The 15,330-nt window shown below is 45.9% G+C and overlaps 1 protein-coding gene across 1 annotated transcript in view; it reads right to left on the bottom strand.

The window, feature by feature from the left end:
• PXDN (peroxidasin) overlaps positions 1-15,330 on the bottom strand; it is an 85,326-nt gene that overhangs the window by 30,065 nt on the left and 39,931 nt on the right. The window contains exons 4-9 of the mRNA XM_056126911.1: positions 12,550-12,621; positions 8,958-9,029; positions 8,321-8,392; positions 6,744-6,913; positions 4,294-4,411; positions 1,738-1,907 (exon numbers count right to left, since the gene is read on the bottom strand). Coding sequence (XP_055982886.1) covers positions 1,738-1,907; positions 4,294-4,411; positions 6,744-6,913; positions 8,321-8,392; positions 8,958-9,029; positions 12,550-12,621 — 674 coding nt within the window. The remainder of the gene's footprint in view (positions 1-1,737; positions 1,908-4,293; positions 4,412-6,743; positions 6,914-8,320; positions 8,393-8,957; positions 9,030-12,549; positions 12,622-15,330) is intronic.

Genomic DNA, 15,330 nt, shown 5'->3' with positions numbered 1-15,330 from the left:
GAACTTGCAGACCACACAGTCTGCCTCGCCCAATGTTGCCCAGTGCTGTAGCAAAAAGAGTAGACACTGAATGTCAACGAGTGAGATGGATATGGTCCAATGAAACTTATAGACATGGAAATCTGTATTTCATATAATTGCCAGGAGTGCAAAGTTTTGTAGTTGTGTGATAATACAAAAACCATAGTTCAGAGACTTTGTCAAATAGGCTGGGGGGATAGCCTGGCCCACATCTGTGGATGCCAGTGCCATGCACGCAGTCCCTGGTGAGATTCTGGCTCTGCAATCACCTTGCCACAGGTCCAGGATATCCTTCACACATGCTTTAGAAAGCACCACCATCAGGTCCCAGCAGATGAGGACACTGACACGAAGGTGGTTTTTCTTAAGACAGGAACAAAATGCATGCCAGAAGGGGCTAAATTTGGACCTCTCAGGCCATAGAAATACTCCCCTCGGGAAATCCATTTGCCTGTTAACACAGCCATTCTCCTAATTAAGATCATTATTCATCTTCTGTTATGACCCTCTGTTCTCAAACATAGACGATAATGTTACTCAGCCAGTGTCTTGTGGGTTTAAAGCATGTGCTCCCTCCAGAGCCAGAGCTGACTCTTAATGGCACAGGTCCACTTAGGTGAGTCTGTGCCAAATGCCTCGGGGAATGGTGCAGACTAAAAGCGTTGATTCAGTAGCAGTATATTCCTTTTGCTTTCCTCTGAACTAAAAAAATAATCGCTAGAAATTTTTCCCTTCGCCCTCCTCGGATAGCCAGGAGTGCTTATCATGCACAATTATTAATGATGACTACGCTGGGAGGTACTAAGCAATATATTGGTCCAATTTTTATGGAGTAAAGAATCGAAACAAAACCACTTCCGTTGCCTTCTGGCTTGTTTTGTATAGGTCTGAACAATAGGGCACCAGAGAATCAGAGCTAAGGGCTGAGGGCAAATCTCCCCAGCGGCAGTAACAAAGCATCTGCCTCTAATTGGGACTCAGCCTCTGTGTCTATATTGAGGGATGGTGGAGTCCCATGAAGATACAAAGTGACCTGCACTTCCTGCCCAAAGCAAGGAAGGGTCTGGAACATCCTCGGGACTCTCCTACAAAACCACTTTGGCATTTTCACCCAAAGCTGTGGATTAAACAAACACCACACAGGCCTGGCCGGAACTTGTTGAGACCTACGTTGATTATAAGCCCCCAACTATACTTTTTATGGCTCAGGCTATCTTTATAGATCAGGAGCCAATATTTCACACATTGGAAATTTGCATAAAAATACAGGATGGGGTGGGTCAGAGAGACCATACTGCAGAAACCGCTCTTGCCTTACACGCAGCTGACCTGGCTTCTATCCCTGGTACCCGAAGCAATACCATGCATGATCCTTGAGCAGAGCATGGCTCTGAACAGGGTATGGTCATCCAAACCAAAACAGAGGAACAAAATAAGCCTTGGGGCTTCTTTTTAAGTAATCGAAGCCCTTAGCACAAGAGCGTCCCCTCCACCACTCTCTAATAGCAAGACTGGCTGTCAGGAGGCAGTCAGGGCCCTTCAGACCAGAGCCCCCAGGGACTATTTGAACCATACTAAGGGCGTAGTAAGGAGCCAAGTAACAATAGGATTTCCCAGTGATGCTGGGGTCCCTGTTCCAGGAGGCTGTTCAGAGACCTGGCCCTCTGGGGATGGGCAGTTCTGAAAAGAAGCTCATGTGATACACTTTCCACGTACCTGGGGATCCAAAATACCTGAGGGTGACTTCATGCGTCTTCACCTCTCCAGCCACGTTCTTCGCCATGCACTGATAGATGCCCTGGTCTGTCTCCTGGGTGTTCTGGATCATCAAGGTGCCGTCGTCCAGCAAGTTTAAGCGGGAATCAGTCTTCATGCTGAGCTCGTTGCTGTAAAGACAGCGCTGGTAGGCTCAGATACCGAAGGTCATAAAAGTTGTCACCCCAGGAAATATTTTTCCCACTGCAGCCACATCCTACTGGGACTTCTTGGGAAACTACCTGTGTCCTGACACCCCAGGGCCTTAGCCTAGCTAGACCCTAGCCCTAGCCTAGTCATCATTTCAGATACTGACTTCCAGTACTGACATTTGTAATGTTTTAAGTGTTCCTAATCTCCAGAAGAAACAAGGGCCAGAACGAATGACCCACGGCTGGAAGTTTGCCAAATAGTGGTGGGGAAGGGGGCAACTAGGATAGAGATGGGACCACTATGACAATGATAGTTGGAAACAATCACTGTGAACTAGAACTGAATGCTGAAAGGAGGTAAAGGAACAAACAGGATAACCTTTTAGCACCTGTATTGCAAACCATAATGCCCAAAAGAGGAGAGAGAGAGGGAGAGAGAGAGAAAGAGAGAGAGAGAGAGAGAAAGCGCCTGTCATTGAGGCAGGCTGGGGGGTGGCAGGAGGGAAACTGGGCACATTACTGGTGGGAAATTCACACTAGTGAAGGGACGGGTAATGGAACTTTGTATGAGTAAAACCCAATCATGAACAACTTTATAACTGTGTATTTCATGATGACTCAATAAAAACAAAAATAAAGGGGTCCTAGTCTCAAAATGTAAAGAGAGGAGAGTAGGCAAAACATTCTGCTTGGGTTCTGGCAAATTAACTCAACCGAATGGAACAGAAACATTTCACATGAGTATGAACAAAAGGTCATCCCTAGTATCCAAATAAGATCCTCTCAACCCAGCCCGTACCACCAGGGACACATGTTCTCACAATTTTTTCCCTATAGAAGCAACAGTCACCTCTGGCTCACTAATGAGAAGGTAACTGAAGTGACTTGGTTACCTTCTATATACTCAGTGAGCCCGCAGGTGAGACAGGCACACAGGTGAGAAAGGTGGATAGGTGCGGCAGGAACTCAGTGAGACAAGTCAGAGGTGAGACTGAATCGGGAGGAGATGGGCCCACAGGTGAGAGGCCCGGCGGGGAGACTGTCTGGCTGGGTCTTCAGTGGGAGGAGGAAAGAGCCCAGCAGGAAAAAAAAAAATCAGGCCTGGGCCTTGACCTATCATCCCCCCATAAGTTACTTTGCTACTCTAACCTACAATATTGATCAGTTCATTTATAAAGGGCCCTGTGAAGGGCTGGAGTCAACAGGTGTTTCTCTTCCTCTAAATGTATACTTGATAATGTCTCAGAATTCCTCCAGTTCTGACTCTGGATTTTACATTTCAATTTCAGTCATTCAAGAGTACAAGGTGTCTAAAGGTTGTTTTCGCACACTCTGGGCCCAAGTCCAATACCAGCACTGCTATGAGCAAAACAAGTCTAGGCCTAGGGCAAAATCTCCATCTGGGGGTTCCGGCTCTGTCTTCACTCTTTACCTGACAGGCTCAGGTGTTATGCACGCTCTTCTCTGCTGGTCCTCCCTGCAAGCATCATTTAGCTAGATGGCCCAGTACATTCCGTGTGTTTGTGGGCGGGGGGGGGGGGGGGAAGTTGAGGTGAGCAGTGAGGTGGCATGCAGTCCAGGTCTGGAGCCCCGGAAGACTCAGTCAGTGTCTGAGCTCTAAACTTGCTCCATCAAGACAAAACAGGGCCAATGAGCTCAAGGTGGAAATGTGGAGAGCCGAGCCATGGCAATGATTCTGCTCAGAGGGAGCACTATCTGTCGGGCAGATAACCCAGGAAAAATTATCTCCCATTAAGGATCTTCTTTCAGGCATTCAGCTCACTCTGGAAAGTCTGGGAGTGCTGAATGAGAGGCTGGAGGACCTCAAGATCCAACCCTGATCCCCTGGAGCAGCCAACCTCATCCTCTACTATTGCCTCCACTCTTCAGATCAAACTGTTTGTGCATGAAGAGGCCTCTGTCTAAGAGCGAATCAGACACACACACACAGGGACAGGTATACAGGAACCTGAGCTGGAGGCCAGAGCCAGACAGGCACAGCCTCCAGGTACAAAGCAGGAGAAGCAGATGGTCAGACCCGCTGGCTCTGCCAGATGAAAATGGGCAGGTTGAAAAGAATCTGGAAGCCTCCTCATTCGAAGCCCAGGCAGGATGTGTGAGCCCCCTAGGTGCAAACACGCTGACCAGGGGAAAAATACAGCTCGCAGAAGCTGAACTCAGCATAAGCGCCTCCCTGGCCCGGCTTCTATTTCAGAGCAATGAAGAGACAAAGCTTTTTTTCTCCTTTGTATGATCCCAGCTGTAGGGGTGGGATCCAGAGCGCCTGCGGTGGTGAAATGTGCAGCCCAGCTGTGAGCAACAGCGCCCAAGTGCATGCCAGGGCAGTCACCCAACACCCACTTACTTGTTCCGAAGCCAGATGATCTCAGGCTTGGGGTTTCCTTCGGCTCTGCAGGTGAAGAACACGGTGTTCCCCGAGGTGACATCGGCATCCTGGGGCTCCGACGTGATCCGGGGCCTTTCTGTGCCAATAAAGAAACGGTGACATTCTTGTTTTTTAATCAGTGCAGTGGAAGTAAACAGGAACCCCACCAAATTCCTTAGGTTGAAGAGAAAATCGCAAGCGTGAAGACCACAAGTAAGTCTTTCATCCTCCCCGCATCCTGGGGCCAGGAGCACTGTGGGGTGGGGAGGTGGGGTTTCCTCCAGGCCATAGCTGTGTCTGTCCACTCTGCTGCCTCCCAGGACATAGAGTGGTAAGACACACAGGGTACCAGCAGCGGTACCCAAGTTTTCCTCTCTTTATCCTAATAAGCAGTTAAAAAAAATAGAGTCTAGCTAAGGTTACAATAGTTTACATTTACAGCAATGATGAGACTGCTCCTTGTCACATACACATGCCAACGACCCTCCATCACTGTCCCTATGTCACCCCTAGCTGATTTTCATTTCCTCTCCCTCTCCTCGACTGCTTCCTAATTAGTTCTGTAATCCCGGCCAAGGGTTTGTCCTGGTTGGATCCTTTCTGCTTCTTTGGTTAAAGAGCACACTGTTCTTGAGAAGGGATTTGATTCGTCCTCTCTAGGCCTCCGGGCACTCATTATCTGCAAGGATATCTGCTGTGGGAATTGAGAAATCAGCAAACCGTGTGTGTGTGTGTGTGTGTGTGTGTGTGTGTGTGTGTGTGTGTGTGTAGACATAATACACAATCAGAATCATGAGCATTGTTCAGCCCTCCAAAGGGAAATCCTAGCCACTATGCCAAGGTAGCGCCACTGATATGCCCATCCCAGTCTGAGCCCCCAGAAGAGCCGGCCCACACAGGGCACGTCCTGGGCTCCCTGTCCTTGGTGGGTCTGTGAGCAGCTGCAAAGCACTGCCCTTGGCCTCTCAAGGTCCACAGGGCTCACCAGTGGCCGTATGTAATAGTCCTTTCACCCACATACTATCTGGTCCTCGTGACAGGGCTGAAGCTGGGGACACTGGGAAAGCTGTAATTCCACAAACGTGCTCCAGAAAAAGCCAGTCCCCAAGGGACACAGCTGGATAAAGGAGCCCTAGGCCTCCAGCTGACCCCTGAGGATCTCCTGGCACCATCAGGACAGAAACACTATCCTGCACCTGAATTCCACTGGGCACCGGAAATTCTCAGGGATACTGTGGACAGAGATGAACAGCTCTCCATGTTTCCTGGCTCCTGTGGACAGAGATTGACAGTTCTCCGTGTTTCCCAGCTCCTATGCTTGTTCCTTATAATGGAGCAAGTGGGGAAAGGACACCGGGGTGTTCATGTCCCAGGAAAAGAGCCAAGAGCCCTGAAATCCCAAAGGCTGCAAACAGGGAAGCCACAGGATTGGCTCAGGAAAAGTTAACCAACTGAACACAGGACTGCCACACAACCTAGCTGAGACTGCAGGGGCCCACCCTGGCCTCTGACTTTTCCATCCGGAAGTCTCTGCCAAGGAGGTGAGCAAGAACCCTCCTCTAGGCTTTCTGCCAGAGACAGATCAGTTCCAAGCACTGATGCCACCGAGAACTCAGCACTGCTATACTGACATGTATAGAAAGACAAAAAAAAAAAAAAAGCAGGTTTGTGGGGGTCACAGACAGCAACGAGGGGCGTGATGCTGCACGTAGGAGGGCTTATAATGGATTTTTTAAAAAAATTTTAATTTTTTTTGCTTTTTGGGTCATACCTGTTGATGCACAGGGGTTACTCCTGGCTATGCACTAAGGAATTACTCCTGGAGGTGCTCGGGGGACCATATGGGATGCTGGGAATCGAACCTGGGTTGGCTGCATGCAAGGCTAATGCCCTACCTGCTATGCTATTGCTCCATTATGATGGATTTTAAATTCTCACTGTTTCTGTTAATGGTGTGCAAAACATTATTTGTGGTGCTTTGAAGAAATCACAGTAAGCAATCTCTAAAAGTGTTCAAAAGGGGGAAAAAATGCTGAAGAACTCCTTAGCATGAGAAGGAAGATTCTATCCAGCAATTCGGTTTTATTTCCTTTCTTGTAACTTATCCCTGTGGGGAGGTGTGACTTATGCTCGGGGCAGAACACAGAGGGGCCTGGATCCATCAGGGTGTGGCCCCCTCTCACCAGCTCCAGTTGCCTCCCACCCAGGCCCAACCTGAATCCCCTCACTCTCAGCGGACCAGGAAGAAGCAGGAGGGGAGGTAAGTTTCATTCTGTTCTTTTGCAAGGGAACCTTAAAATAAACTCCGGTGCACCACCCCATAGTTACTGACACGGGCTCCAGCGCAGACCTCTGTCTGGTCCCGCTAAGGCCTGATGAGGAGGAGAGCCCAGAGAGGGCTGAGCACACCCCCAGCGGCTCACACTCACCACAGTCCAGCTCCTCTGGGGTGATGGTGGCCACCGAGCGACCCTGGATGCGCCGAGGGTACTCACAGGTGGCGGCCGCCTGTGCGTTCCCCGACTCGGCGTAGGTTTTCAGCAGATCTGCCAGCCACAGGATCTCACAGTCGCAGCGCAGCGCATTGGAGTCCAGGCGCCTGGGAGGGAAGAGGCCGCCAGTGAGGCTGACTGCCCCACACCCCCCGGGCAGGCCAGTGGCTTGAGACCAGTCGCCTGGTCATCTCGGGGGATGGGTCTCACACAGTCCTGCTGTCTGGGATGGCGACCAGAATGTCAACCAACAGTATACAGACAGACAGGAAACCAGAGATGGAGACATGGGGTGGGAGGGGAACACAGTCACGTGAACAAGCAGGCTGAGGAGAACATGGTTTGTCCAGCATCCTCTGACCCTTTGAATGAGAGACCAGGAGGTCAGCTTTGCAGGTGGGACCTTCCGATTCTGGGTCCTAGATGGCATCCAAATCTGGGATTTCCTAGCCTGAGCCAAGTCAAGGGCAGACAGAGGAGAAAGGTGGGTTGGCCTAACCTTAGTCTAAACACAGGAGGCTAGAAACAGAGGGAAACACAGAATGTTCCAGAGCAGGTGCCTGCCTGCTCTGAACTTCACGGGTGATTTCTGACAGACTGTCAGCAGTTCTCTCTTAGCTATCCAGTATGGGAACATTTGCTACACCTCCCCTGGCATGCGGCTTTCAGGCTAGCTGGGGATTTTCTCATTCTAAAGGGGAAAAGCCTGAGCAGGGTCTTCAATGCACCATCAAATGAAGCTGCAAAATATACGCAGCTGGACTGGTTTCCTTGAGTTTTCTCAAATCTGGCTTCTGGTGCCTTCTCAGGAAGGCCTAACAGAAAACAATGCCGTCCAAACAATGGGGAGAAACAGACATGAAAGAATGCCCCTGCTTAGTTCTGAGGCACCTAATTCTACTGTATGAAAGCACTCACGCTAAGAAAGACCAAATACATGTCTTTTGGGTGGGAGTTGAGGATGTTAAAAGTGGGAGACTTCAGTCCACTGAACATATTTACTACTGTGTTTGAATAAAAGGAATAAAATACAGTAAAGACGTTCTCCTGTCTTCACATTCACCAGTAAAATATGCAATATGGTATTAAAAATGGAAGAGTTTAAAATCGAAAATAATGCCTTCCTGGCCCACTTAAGGAGTAATCTCTTCCATGCTCCTTGAATTAGTCCAAGCTTTTCGTTTTTCATTTTAAGGAAAAACACTCCACCTTCCTTGTGCACAGGCTATCACTCCCAGTGATGCCTATTCTGTTTTGTTTTGTTTGAGAGGGGGAGGTTGGGCCACACTTAACTGTGCTCAGGGATCACTCTTGGTGGGGATGAAGGACCTTATGTGCTACTAGGGGTGGAATGTGGGTTAAGTATGTGCAATGCAAACACCTTGACCTTTGTATATTACTCCAACTCCATACCATAACATATTCTAACTATGATATCACTGTACAATTAATGGAGTCGGTCAAAGAAAGCTTGGACTTAGGGGAAATGGGAGCACAAAAGGTATTATACTTACAATCTTTTCATAGATTCCAGGTGATTAAATGTTCCAGGAACTAAATGTGTAATTCGGTTGTTATGCAAAAATCTATTGAAAGAGATAATACAATTAACCATCAGCTTTTTACACACTTCGTGGGTATGCAGAATAGAGTCAAATAATAGGCTTAAAAATATTGTCTCCATGTATGCATTTACTTCTATTAATTTTCTTCATTTTTACTATAATTTAGTAACAAGTTTACAATAGACTTAAAATGAATGAGTTTGATGTACAAAATTATTGCACAATAATCGTTGTCCAAGACTCTCCTCTAATGTCCTGAGTGCATTTTTTTCTAATATGAATGAGTTGACTATTTAGTACTGAATGGAACTGAATATGCTACTTAATATAGAGATGAGTAAGGTGGGGCTTGAGGTTTGATGGTTTAGTTTTTGGATCGATTTTCTGTTTTATTGCCATTCCCAAACTGAAAGAAAATGGCAAGCCCCATCTCTGAATGGTTAAGATTAGGTGCACAGATTTTTTTTTAATCAGGTCAAGTGTGCAGGTTTTTAAGAAACTTTACCTCTCTACAGTGGACAGGCAGAGCCCAAGGGCCCCGGGACCCAGAAGTGAAAGTGAAAGTGAGGAACTAAATGCTACTTACAGCCTTTCTAGTTTGGGCAAATGCTGGAATGACTCTGGGTCCAAAGTTTCTATCTGGTTAAAGTGCAGGTACCTAGAAATATTTTAACAAAAGGGAGAAGAGACGAATGTTAAACACATTTAACACCTTCACAGATGTAGACTTTTGACTAAGATTATTGTTAGGTCATTTCAACTCATAGATCATCAGTTTACTCCAGGCTTCCTACATTGTCTAGAAAATCCGTAAGGACAGCAACTAGAAGGAGTTCCTACAACTGGAGAAAATTTCCAAATGACAATGGTGCCTGAAGGTCAGACACACCAATTGGGCTTCCTTTACAGCCAGAGCAAAAAAAAACAAAACAGTGGCTACTCAATGTGCGGATTCATTTTCCAAGCATATACAGCCTTTTACTGAAAGAGAATCAACAAAGAATCAAACATCGCCTAAGGTCATCTGAGCCCAGGGCAGAGGGCACCTGTGCAGTGATCTCATGGATTAGCCCAGTGTCAAGCTCAGGTGTAGCAGGCCCCAGCCTCTAGGTGTGTATTGATATGCTATCCTCTGCAGTGATGGAATTGCCTACAAACACATTTCTTGGAATACAGCTCTGTCCTAGATGGGAACTGATTATAACTTTACTCCAGGTACCATATGGATACCTCTACTTCAATCTCAAACCCAAATGTGGTTATATGGATTTGGGAGGGGGCTTAATATCTACCATGATGTGACACTGAGTATAGTGTCAACTAGAGATACAACTATCAAAGAACAATGGCACGACCTTATAAAAGAGAATGCATTTCGTTTCATGTCCTTTGATATACATAATATACAGATAAGATGCCTCCTTATTTTCATAATTGATACCTATGGGACAAGTAATCTCTTCTAAATGTGCTCAAGATTGTTCTAATCACTTTAAAAGTTTGTGTGGATGCTCCCTTAGATAGAACACTTAAGTCACCAGTGGGGAGAGTCCCCTCCAATCTGTAGCCCTCCCATACTCCATATATAACAAGAAGATCTGCCCAGCAACCACCCCATCCTATGTCTTTAATGTTGGCCTCGGGACACACACAGGGCATCAAAAGCTGAGCCAGAGTCCAAGACCAGCAGGATGGCATCTTCACAGAACCCAGGAGAAAGTTTTCCAAACCCACACCATACCAATCAGAGACTTGAAAGAACTTTTAGAAACTACCTAAACTCCCAGCTCTTCACATTCTCTCCTATTTGTACCCAGGGACTCTCCCTGAGCAAGCTCAACAAGAAAATCACAGAGTTCTGAGAAAAGAGACGCTGACCGAGTTGCATGGCCGTGTCACCACCTCCTCTCCCACCCCCTCTTCTCTCCTACTGCCTGCTGGGGACAGGCTTGTACTCATCCCTCCACAGGTGAGTGGAAAGTGCCTGAGAGAGACCAGAATCAGGACAAGGAGCCCCTCCATTGGTGGCATCACATAACAGTGCCTGCAAAAGACAGAGGCACACAGAATCTCAATGGCCTCTACAGTGCAGCTCTTGGGACAGACAACAGAAGCTAACAGGATCAGCAGTTCTGCTCAGAGATTTAAAGCCAGCTAGATCAGCAAAGCACACCTCACACTGTGCAAAGAGAAAGAGAGGATAGGTCTTTAAGACTTAGAAATGCTCATTTAGAGGCTGGAGAAATAATACAGAGGTAAGGCACTTGCCTTGCATGCCACCAACCATGGTTCCATTCTTGGCATCCAATATGGTCTCTTGAGCCCTGCCAGGAGTGATCTGAGCATAGCCAGATGTGGCCCAAGTCTCAATCCCCGCATGACCCTTGCCTCCAAAGTCTCACATTGACAGACCAGAGTGCGGACCAGCCAGGAAGAAAGCTAAGCTATAGGATGCAGGGCTGAAAGATTTCAGAAATCACAATTGCTAAAACCATAGGTAACCTGAGGTATCCTTCAAGTCCTCTCTAAAGAGAAGAGGAAAGCCCAGACAACAGACAAGAGAGGACCCTGACTCCTATTTCTGTGCCTGATTCTGGCCACGTATATTTGCTGACCACAGACCAAAGGGGTCATCCAAAGACCACAATGTCTAGCCATTCTTCCCAGTCTTCTTCCGAACCCCTACGCCCTCCTTTCCCTTTTCCCTCTGAGTGGGTGGTCACTCTGCTTTCACAATTTGGAAAGGACAAATTGCCACTGAGGGGGCAACCAGCAGTGCCGACCGAGATCAAAACAGCCCTGGGTTTTGACATGACAGCGTGTCCTTCCCTCCACCTGCACAATATTTGCTCAGAAAGTCTCACACAGTGCTGCCCAGATGCCAGTTGTCTGACTCAGTTGTCTGCCTCCTCATTTCTCCCCCATCCTCTTCCTCTTTCTCCCTTAAGAGTCACTCTACACAGGCTAAGAATGTAGCACAATGGTAGAGCATAAACAATTTATAGCAATAAGTGAATTTTCCTAAACCTGGATGAACACTGCCAAATTCTAATCTTTCTAATCACAGGGCCCCAACCTCTCACAGTTGTTGTCTGCAAAGACTTTCTTGTTTCTTCTTTACATTACAAGCATGTAATGTAAACAAGTTTTTTCTTTCCTTTGAAACTCATGCCTCAGCTGGAGGTTTTCCAGACATGTCCATGTCTTTTGGGGGGGATGATCTGAACTATTTTGTTCCCTTCTCTCTGAAACAGGATTATACAAACCTTCCACACGACTTCTTCCCAACTCTGGTCCATGCCATGCATAACATACTCAGGAAAGCAGTTCCCAGTTGAGTAAATAAATAATTATTTGGAAACACAAGCACTTTGTGTGTTTATAAAGCACTTAGTTTCAGTGTAAGCCCTCTCCCAGCTCTGAAAATATTTCTGTGCCCAGACAAACAAGGGAACACAAAAGTCCAGAGACAGCTGTTGTAGACGGATGCCACTCTACAGACAGCTGCTTTGCCTCCAACGTAGCAGACTCTGATGACTTAAAACTCCTCAGAACTTGTTTTGGCTCCTTGGTTGAAAGGTGACTAGCCAGGCCAACAAACCAGTAAAAGGAGTCCTTTCACTGGGAATTCAACTTCAAAATGAACAAAGGGACTTCACAGCAATGTAGAACTTTGTATGGGGCCAAAGGAACGACATCCAACATACACTCTCTAGAAACACATGAAAACACTTCATTTTATCCAAAATGATGACATCATGAATAAAGAAAATAAACCAAATATATAGTTTCAAAAACAGGAAACAGCAGGAAAGGAGAATTACCTTCTCTTCTGCTCTATCCCAAAACATCTCCCACAAAAGGCCTTTAACCTGCTGAAATTTGTTTGCAAATCCCTCTACCTTGGGAGCCTCATGAAGACACCAGTCTGAAGGTTCTTAATTCACGGGTGCATGCAAGGGGTCTGGTGTACAATAAAAACTCAAAATGTCTGTTATCGATGGGTAAGGACTAGACAGAGGAGTAACTGACTGGCAATGGCTTTTTCATTTGCATGCACTCTCCCTGCACTCCACGTAGTATAGACATGCATCAAGCAAATGGTAAACAGTCCATTTTCCTTCCAAGAGGCAGCAGGACAGAATACCCAAAGAAACAGTGCAGAGAAGGGCACTTACAGTTGTTCTAGAGAGGCAAGTCCCTTAAACGCTTTCCTGTCAATTGACTGGATCTCATTCTTGTATAAATAGCTGAAATAAGAAACATTGGCGAGGATTAACACACAAACAAGACAGAAAAGAAGAATTAAGGTGACACATGGACGTAGTTTTAAATTAATAGCAGTATTAGAATACACACAAAACATGTACATAGCAAGTACAGCTCTTGATCGTTCCCCATGCCCTTCTCAAAGAAAAGACTTAAGCAGATCAAAGGTGTAACCAGGTAACCACCATCCATGCTGGGGCTGGTGAAACCATTGATTTTTTGTTTTCAGATTCATGGAGCATGACTTATGAGTGTTGACTACGTTTTGCTTCATGAGCTGAAGAAAACTGAACTAAGAAAACCATTCACCCAAGCTCACCACACACACACACACACACACACACACACACACACACACACACACCCATACACACTTAAACTGTTTTGCTAATAAGATTCTTTAACTGATGATATAGTTTTAAAATATCCAGAAATAAAGTGGGGAGTAGGCAACATGAAGATTAAATGCACTTTGAATGACTCACCCAGAATTCCGTTCTTTTAAAACAAAAACCACAAAGGCACATTAGGAGAGTAACAAAACTGAACTACTGCCTGTATAGCCTGCAAGCTAAGAATGAGCTTCACATTTTGTAAAGGTTTAAAAAGTTTAAGAAGAATATACAAAACCTGAGAGATATTACAGAGGTTAAAACATTTGCCTTATATGTGGCCAACTCTGCTTCAATAATTGTATCTCATATGTTCCCCAAACACAGCCAGGAGTTATCAGCAGTGACCCTTGATTACAGAGCCAGAAGCAAGCCCTAAGTACTGCTGGATGTGACACAATCACACCCAAATTCCCCCCGCTATCCCCTGCAAAAGAAAATTTATGGCCATGAAAATTATATGTCATGCAAATTTGTGACCTTTAATAGTGTGGCTGGTTCATGGTCAAATGTACCCCATTTATCAGGTATTCTTGACAGCTCCACATGTAAAAACTGAGTGTTCAAGACAGACTGGCCCTCGAGGACTCAAATATGTACTGCTTATCTCTCTCTAAAAAAAGCCAATTCCTGAATATAACTTAGTAAAGATGGAAATTTTACTAAGTCTCAAAATTCCAAAACACTCCAAATATACATGTTGGCTCTACCTCTCTGTCTTGGTCATAAAGTGGTTTTAGTTCTATCCTAATAGCACTTAAAGCAGCAAACCTTGGGGATCCTAAGAATGAGATTCTGACTAAGATGATTTCTGTACTCTGGCACAGAAATTTCTGGTCTGGGCATTTCTCCATCATTGGTGTAGGCACATGGGCAGACCCCAAAGCCACACATTTCCTACAACATAACCTCAAGCAAGCATAGTCTTCTCAAATTGGTTACTCAGTGGTTATTTTCAATGAGCTCCTGTACCAAAGGAAAAACATGATGCTAGAGACAGTCATACTACTGGTCCAGAACAACAGTGTGTTTCAATGTCTTTAAGAATGTTGGTAAAGATTGAGTTTCACAGGACCTGCTGTACTGACTTGAATCACTGCAATCCACCCAAACATTTCTCAATTTCCCTGGGCAAATTTGCTGAGATGAGCTCACAAGGAACTCCCAGCAATGTGACCAGCCAGCCAGGATGCCCACAGGTAGGAGTTAGTGCCCATAAGAGAGGCCTTGTCCCATGGGTTTAGAGTCCCTGGACAATTATTTACTAGCAGTGTGGTCCTGCATAAGCAAGTCACCTTTGTTGGAGAAAAACAGTAATACCTGACAAGTTCATGAGACTAAGTATATCTACAGTGCACAGAATACAGATTACACATTAACCATCAATTTTATGGAATTATTACTTTGACAGAAGGTAAGTCTCATGAAGTAAATATAGAGAAAACAAAATACTAACCATCACTTTGCATCTGGTTAAAAAGAATTAGAGTAATACCTGTCTATTTATTTATTTTTTTTATTTTGCTTTGGGGGGGTCACACACAGCGATGCTCAGGAATTACTCCAGGCAGGGCTCAGGGGACCACATGGGATGCCAGTGATAGAAACCAGGTCTGCCACATGCAAGGCAAAAGCCCCACTCACTGTACTATCGCTTCAATCTCTGCTTTTCTTTTTAAAGCTTTATTTATTTGGGTTTGGGGGTCATACCCAGCAGTGCTAAAGGGCTATTTCTATCTCAGAGGTTACTCTCAGTGATGCTCAAAGGTTCTGCCATGCCAGGAATCGAATGCAGGGTCTCACACATACAGCTACATTCTGGTGCCCAGTAATGGGATCATTTTAAAGAGTCAGTAACGAAGAGCCATAGAGGTAGTACAGAACTGAAAGCATCTACTTGCCTTGCATGCAGCTGATCCTTGGTATGGTCCTCAGAGTACTGGCAGGTGTGGCCAACCACCCTCCCATCAAAATAAGAGTCCATGAAATAATTGAACTAAACTGACATGGATGGTGCACATTCATAGGATAAAGATAGTACAGCATCATTTGTCTTTCAAAGAAAGGGGCCTAGAGAGATAGTACAGCAGGGAAGGCACTTGCAGACCTGGGTTCAATCCCCAGTACCACACGTGGTCCTGAGCACCACAAGCAGAGTCATGAATAAGCCACCAGGTGTGGCCCCCCAAAGAAAACAAAAACAAACAAAAAAGAGTAATTGTATACTGGGGCTGGGGATCCAGGCTTTGCATGCACAGGATCCCAGTACAATCCCTGGCTCCACTGTTCTACTCCCAC

Source organism: Sorex fumeus, unplaced genomic scaffold, assembly GCF_029834395.1.
Source record: "Sorex fumeus unplaced genomic scaffold, SorFum_2.1 ptg000006l, whole genome shotgun sequence".
NCBI classification, from domain to species: Eukaryota; Metazoa; Chordata; class Mammalia; order Eulipotyphla; family Soricidae; genus Sorex; species Sorex fumeus.
Note: the sequence above shows the minus strand (reverse complement) of the source record. Positions and strands in the feature narration are given on the sequence as shown.